The sequence below is a fragment of the Oratosquilla oratoria genome, chromosome 30 (assembly GCF_046742065.1).
Source record: "Oratosquilla oratoria isolate Oo_2021 chromosome 30, ASM4674206v1, whole genome shotgun sequence".
NCBI classification, from domain to species: Eukaryota; Metazoa; Arthropoda; class Malacostraca; order Stomatopoda; family Squillidae; genus Oratosquilla; species Oratosquilla oratoria.
The window spans coordinates 29156268-29163767 of record NC_134806.1 but is presented as its reverse complement, the minus strand read 5'-3'; the positions used below and the strand labels follow the sequence as shown (position 1 = coordinate 29163767).

At 41.0% G+C, this 7500-nt stretch overlaps 1 protein-coding gene across 1 annotated transcript in view; it reads right to left on the bottom strand.

Moving 5' to 3' along the window:
* Positions 1 to 7500, bottom strand: part of LOC143041067 (uncharacterized) — a 225010-nt gene that overhangs the window by 47438 nt on the left and 170072 nt on the right. The window contains exons 15-17 of the mRNA XM_076212723.1: positions 5058 to 5155; positions 3280 to 3334; positions 139 to 334 (exon numbers count right to left, since the gene is read on the bottom strand). Of these exons, the coding sequence (XP_076068838.1) occupies positions 139 to 334; positions 3280 to 3334; positions 5058 to 5155 (349 nt within the window). The remainder of the gene's footprint in view (positions 1 to 138; positions 335 to 3279; positions 3335 to 5057; positions 5156 to 7500) is intronic.

The window sequence follows — 7500 nt, the reverse complement described above, 5'->3', positions numbered from 1 at the left end:
AGGGAGAGAGAGAGAGAGAGAGAGAGAGAGAGAGAGAGAGAGAGAGAGAGAGAGGGGGGGGGTGAGAGAGATTAAAACCTATACATCATGGCACTGCAATGAAGGGGCTGAAGAAAAGCACGTCTTCCTACACCTCACCCGACTTTGGTCAGACGCCAGATCCACGTGTCCGGGAAGTTTGATCGGACCAGCGCCTCCGAGTCTTGGTCCCCGGGCAAGGGAGCGACGGGGGACGCCGGGGTCGCCGATGGGAGGAAGGGGTCCATCATCGGGATGGGACCATGACCTTCCTGTTGTAGGCCCGGAGGGTGCTGCCGCCACCAGTCCTGGTACTCTGCGGAAGAAGGGAATTTAAAGTCAGATGCGTTCTTGCATAAGAGCAGTTCCATTGTCCATTACCACCTGTCATCCCCATCCATAAAGTTGTCAAACCTTTCCTTAAAACAACCGATAGTCTCAACGCTCACTGCATGGTTAATAAGGCTATTCCATTCGTCGTTGACCACTCATTGGTAAACCAGCTCTTGCCTATTTCCTATTTAAAGTTAAATTACTGAAAGTCCTTCCCTGTTGTCTTAATATGATGACTTTGTTTCCGTCACCTATTTTAAAGCCTTTGATCCACTTGAACACCTTTATTAGATCACCCCACACTCTGCGTCTTTCCAGAGAGTATAAGTTAAGGTGCCTAAGCCTATCCTTGTATTTGTTTGTTCATCTATCTGTTCGTTTATTTGTGTTTTTATGATTTATATGTTTATCTCATCTTTCTGTCGGCGGAATAATAAACAATTCATTGTCACACTGACTGTTAAGCCTTGAAACCTGATCTTATTCAAAATTGTAGAATTTACCATTCTTGTGTATATTTCTGGTTCTTTTGTGTTACCTTCTTGCCTCCTTTGTTCTTCTTTTCCTCCACCTCTTCCGTGCTTCACTTTTTCTTAATCAATCTATGTGATTTTCTCCCATTCTTCCTTGGTACGTACTTTTCCATATCTACTTTATAAATTTTCATAGTTATATCGTCCTTATTTGTATTATTATTCTCTCATTTCTGTCTTCCTACTTCCAGGATAAACTCAAGGACTACATGATCACATTTACATGTCGGACACCGGCAAGTCAATCACCTCGTCTTCCTTTGTTAAGGTCAAATACAGTCTTGCTGGTATTTCTTCGCCTCTTCATGTTCTTGGTTCCTTCATCCACTGAGTTATTATATTGTTTATTGCTACATCCAACAATGCCTTTCCCCTTGAATCCTCACTTCCAGCTGTTTCCCACCTCCATTTCACCACACTACAATTAAGATTTCCCATCAGTGCTATATTTCTACTTTTCTCATTTTTTCGATTGTTCGGCTGTATTTATCATCGATTATATCTTCTCCCTTATTCCATATTCATGATAATGGTGGGATATATGCCACTGTATGAATGTACATACGGTATGTATGTAAGCATGTATGTATGTATGTATGTATGTATGTATGTATGTATGTATGTATGTATGTATGTATGTATGTATGTATGTATGTATGTATGTATGTATTTACCTAGTTGTATTTATGTAGTTGTATTTTACGGGACTGGAGCTATGCTCGTGTTGACCCGTTTTTGTATCTCTCTACATCTAGTTTGCTTTTGAAATCGTGTATATTTCTGGCATTAACTGTTTCACTGTTCAATTTGTTCCAGACGTCAATTACCCTGTGTGGGAAACTGTTCTTTTTCAGGTCTCTTCTGTAACTGTCTTTCTTTAGTTTCTTTGCGTGTCCTCTTGTTTCTCTTTTGTCCCATTTTAATAGGTCATCTCTATCAAGAACTTCCATTCCTTTCATAATTCTAAAGATGGTCAACAAATCGCCTCTCTCCCTTCTCTGCTTTAGTGTTATCAGTTGTAATTTCTCCAATCATTGTTCATATTATGTCAAATTTGATAGTGTAGGTGCCATCTTGGTCGCCGCTCTCTGGATTATTTCTAATTTCTTTGTGTTCTTTGTGCTTGGTGCCCACAATGATATAGCATATTCTAGTTTCGGTCTTATCAATGCAACAATTAATTTCTTAACCATCTCTTCATCCATGTAGTCGAAAGCCACTTTCATAGATCTTAACAGATTGTAAGTCTCTCCAAATATCTTGTTTACATGTTTGTCAGGAGTCAAGTCACTTGAGATGATTACTCCTAGGTCCCTCTCTGAGTTAACTTTTTTGACTTCTTTATCTCCAATCATATAGTTTCCTGAGACTCTATTTTTGCCTTTTCCGAACTCCATTATGCTACATTTCTTGATGTTGAAATTCATTTCGTGTTTCTGACTCCATTCCCATACTCTATGTAAGTCATCTTGTAACGATCTGCAATCTTTTTCTGTTTTCACTCTCTTGAGCAATTTAGCATCGTCGGCAAAGAAGTTCATGTAACAATTCACTCCTTCGTCCATATCATTTATGTATATGGCAAACATTAAGGGAGCCAAAACAGAGCCTTGGGAGACGCCACTTTTTACTTCTTCCCATTTCGAGTTTTTATCCCTAAGAACCACTTTCATCTTCTTTCCAATTAAAAAGTCCTTCATCCATTCCAACAGCCTGCCTTGAATTCCTCCTATATATGTATGTATGTATGTATGTATGTATGTATGTATGTATGTATGTATGTATGTATGTATGTATGTATGTATGTATGTATGTATGCATGTGTGTGTGTGTGTGTGTGTGTGTGTGTGTGTGTGTGTGTGTGTGTGTGTGTGTGTGTGTGTGTGTGTGTGTGTGTGTGAGTGTGTGCGTGTGTGTTTTGTGTGTGTGTGTGCGTGCGTGCGTGCGTGCGTGTGTGTGTGTGTGTGTGTGTGTGTGTGTGTGTGTGTGTGTGTGTGTGTGTATGTGTGTGTGTGTGTGTGAGTGTGTGTGTGTGTGTGTGTGTGTGTGTGTGTGTGTGTGTGTGTGTGTGTGTGTGTGTGTGTGTGTGTGTGTGTGTGTGTGTGTGTGTGTGTGTGTGTGTGTGTGTATGTGTGTGTGCGTGTGTGTATATATGTGTGTGTGTACGTGTGTGTGCTTGTGTGTGTGTGTGTGTGTGTGTGTGTGTGTGTGTGTGTGTGTGTGTGTGTGTGTGTGTGTGTGTGTGTGTGTGTGTGTGTGTGTGTGTGTGTGTGTGTGCGTGTGTGTGTGTGTGTGTGTGTGTGTGTGTGTGTGTGTGCGTGTGTGTGTGCGTGCGTGTGTGTGCGCATGCGCTTGAAACTCAGTCACGTATACACCGTTATCCCTTAAAACTTACCTTCACAGCTGATGGTGTGGATCATCATGTCCGACAAGACAAGCAAACCGGATTCCTGAAACAACAATTTCTGTGTTTCAAAACACTTTGTCTTTTGCAAAATTCCATTATGAACAGACGCTACAATTAAGAAAAAAAAAAAATCCCCAAGTCTATGAAGGTCTGCTGGAATATTATTGAGCCGGAATATTCCACTGACCCGATAACGCATTCCTGACAATATTCCGATGCTAAATAAAAAGATAAAAAATTATTCGAATTGTGATCGGCATGACTGCACGAATACTAGGTCAGCAACACTTGGATATGACGTCACAGGTGTAAAAAAAAATTAAAGAAAAATAAACAAGAAATTCACCTCTCCCACTGCTGTTCAAGACTTGTACATGTATTATGGCTTTCGCCAGGTGATTTTATTCAGCTAAGGGGAAACACACACACAGACACACACACCCTCAACAGCGACAGTTTGCGCACTGCCTGACGCGTTTAAAGACTTTCTTCTGGTTAAGTCAAGACAAGTTTAATAAGGGTTTGAACAACTACCTCGATTCGTCTAACTCTACTTGGCGTTCAGCATCGAAAAAATCGAGTTTAATAACTTTGTTCTTACAAAGCCAAACGACTATATTCAATTCAGAAGAATGTCTAAATACAAAGCAGAGTTAAGCTGTTGACGAGTTACTAAACTAATAGAATTTTTTTGCTATTTTTTCATAAGAATTATTTATCATAATTAGCGTTATTCAAATGTTTGATGTTAAATTTATTCCCTGATAAGTCTTTACCACATTACATACAGAAAAATATATCTTGGGAATTAATTTAATTTTTTGTTCCAACAACTTCATTGATGACTGTAAGGATCCAATCTGGGTGCATCCGACCAGATCTGTGCTATGTCCTCGACCATATCCTAAGACCCTAAAATAGTGGTTCTCAACCTATGGTTCAGTGGCCCCTTGTGGGCCACCATGGTTCACAAATAGGGCCACAAATCGAAAATTAGTGACCGTTAGTGGATGCACTAGGGTTTGTTTCACTAGTGACGGGATTTCTAGAAGGCTAAAACAGGGATACATAAGAACGGGGGTACATAAGGAAAGAGGTTGAGAACCTCTCCCCTAAAAGGTTTTGAGTCTGCTTTATACTCGTACTCAAAATGACTATAACTGAAACTATGACCAACTTAGGTGCTTTAGAGAGGAAGCACATGTATCAGGCCAACTCTGCCATCAATCTCTTTTTAAATCACTTCACTGTGCAAAGGGGTTGGGATTCCTGGCGGCAGCTGATCAAATGTACAAGTCGTGAATAGGAATGAAAAGGTTACATGCAATAGGTTTAACCCTTCAACTGCGCAGTTTTTTTTCTGATATAAAATCGCCTGGTAGCACCCAGAATAAATGTGTAAATCCCTAGTATCAACGAAAGCATTATACTTCACAGTTCAAAGGCTATCTCTCGGATAAGTCTACGTATTGTGCCACCGAATGAAAGGGACTGGTGGGGTCATGTTCTCTGATATAAGTATACAGTCATGTTGAGGCCCTGAATATCTTCTTAATAATTACTTAACATGTAACCTGCTTACCAGATCTTGACGAAAGTCATGTCATCCGCTATAGTGGAAAAATGGTAAGATAAAGACAACACTTGTATAAAAAGGTATGTCGAAAAACGCTTCACGAAATCAGACAGTTACAAAATAGCCTTTCAGCAACATTAACGAACAATATTTCCAGCGGACTACAATAAGAGTTCCATATAACATTTACCTCAAAAGCGAAGCTGGGCTGGATGTGGACCGGAGGCGACGGAAGGAAGGACCTCTTGCGGCGCCGCAAGTCCTCAGGGTCAAACAGGTCGGAGGGCACTGGAGCGGAGAAGACATCATATTCATACACCCCGATCTCCTTCTGTCTGTCAACTTTGACTGCATCTCCTCCAACTTCTCACATAAAGCTGACACAGAAACAGTCCTAATCTAATACAACACTGACATTTGCCCAAGGTTTCTTCTGTGTGTGTGTGTGTGTGTGTGTGTGTGTGTGTGTGTGTGTGTGTGTGTGTGTGTGTGTGTGTGTGTGTGTGTGTGTGTGTGTGTGTGTGTGTGTGTGTGTGTGTGTGTGTGTGTGTGTGTGTGTGTGTGTGTGTGTGTGTGTGTGTGTGTGTGTGTGTGTGTGTGTGTGTGTGTGTGTGTGTGTGTGTGTGTGTGTGTGTGTGTGTGTGTGTGTGTGTGTGTTCTCTCCCCTTATAAAAGGGTGGTAGATTCAAAGTAGACACACCCACACCCCACAAGTACATCCATCCAAAAACCCATTTACGACACTTGAACTACCCATAACTCATATTTACATTTTTTGCATGTGTGCCTGAAATTAAATATAATTCAGTCACGTTTCTCTCAGGTATACTTTTTGACTTGGATAAGACTTTCGCTCTTGTCCAATCGATATGACCATTGTTTATGCAAATGTGAGTTATGCGCATTTCAAATAAGATAAATTGTTGACCGAATTAATTTCTAAGGAATATTCGCCATATTGTCCTGGTTCTAGTCGGGTAGAGTAAGGAACGCAGGGTCCGTGCACCTCACGACATCTCTTTCCTGTGGACATATTCCTGTCTGGTGTTTATTTATTCACAATACTTGTGTTTTATGTTACTCTGTTTTGAGGATGCAATACGCGAAGGTAATCACTGTTTTCACATTCCTTTTTCTTCTGTAGTAATTTTACACACACACACACACTCGTGGAGCAGTTGGTAGAGTTCCCGGCTGCCACAACGGAGGTCCGGGTTCGAATCCCGATCAGGGCTGAAATAATTTCAGTATCGCTGTGCTGCGGGTTGTTACTCCAACTCTCGTGGGTGGGGAGATGGGTGTGTGTGTGCGTGTAAGGTCAAAGCATTACCCATAAATCGGTCATATATGAGCTCTGAACTCTCTCCCGGGAGGGAAATAGCTGTCGATCACGAGTCCAACACGTGATCCAAGACCATGGTGAATCACACACACATATACTGTATATATTTAAAATTATTTAGGACAAATGAGAGACAATTGGGTGGGGAAGGGCAAACGAAGATGAGTTGGGAATAGAGTTTATTGCCCTAACGTTGCGACCAACTTGGTCTTCTTCAGAGGACTTGCTGCTATACAATCAGATCACAGGTCTTATACTCGTAGCAAGAGGGAACCCGTCAAGCTACAAGTGGATGGATGTGTCAGGTTTTCCCTTTGGCTACCGATTTAATTACCAAGACACATGCTGCTTTTGAGAGGCATTTAAATCCATCTCTGTCGTTGTACAGCTTCCACAGTTTTTCTCATCTTCTTCTCAAGTCCCTTGAGTAGAATTTCAACGCGCCTCGAGTCAGGTAGATGTCCGCATTGGTCTAGATGATGAACCAGGGAGTTAGATGTTCTATGCTTCCTGAGGTCGTTTTTGTGCTCACTCAAGCGTTTCTTGATCCCTCGACCTGACTCGACGAAGTATGATGATGGACAACCGCCCCATGGAATGCGGTAAATGACACTGAGGTTATTACGAATATTTACATACTTTTTAGATATTTTTCCTATCTTATTGAATTTTTTTTTAAAAAGGATGTTAATATTCATAATAACCTCAGAGTATATTTTTAAAATTTACTTGTGAGCTGAATGATGGTGGTTTTTGGGAACTTCTGAGAAGAGGTAGTATGACAACTGGCGTGAAAGCATCATTGTTGTTATGCCAATATAGGTTGAAGATAGGGTTGCACAGTCCCCAAGTTTACAAGTATACCTACATGTGACGTGAGTTCTCTGTAGGTCACTCCTCCCATTATGCAATGTCCTGAGTTAGATGTTTTTGTGTATACAGAAGTGTTGTAAGTCCTATTGTCTCTCTGTTTTATTAATGTATCTAAATGAAGCTTTCAAGCCGGTTGTCACACCACCTCTCCTCAGAAGTTCTCAAAAACCACCATCATTCAGCTCACAAGTGAATTTTAAAAAGAGATACTCTAATAAAATACACAGAAGTGCTAGCAACAAATCAAGACCATAGAAGACTGCCTATCCAGAAGCCTTCTTCATAAAAGAATCATCTCCCAATCTAAATACACAAACCACAGATCTAGAGGCCCTTCCTACTGTAAAGAAACTACACTACTTGGAAGACGGAGTAAGACTGATGACGTCACACAACAGCCGACCAATGAAGAAGCAGT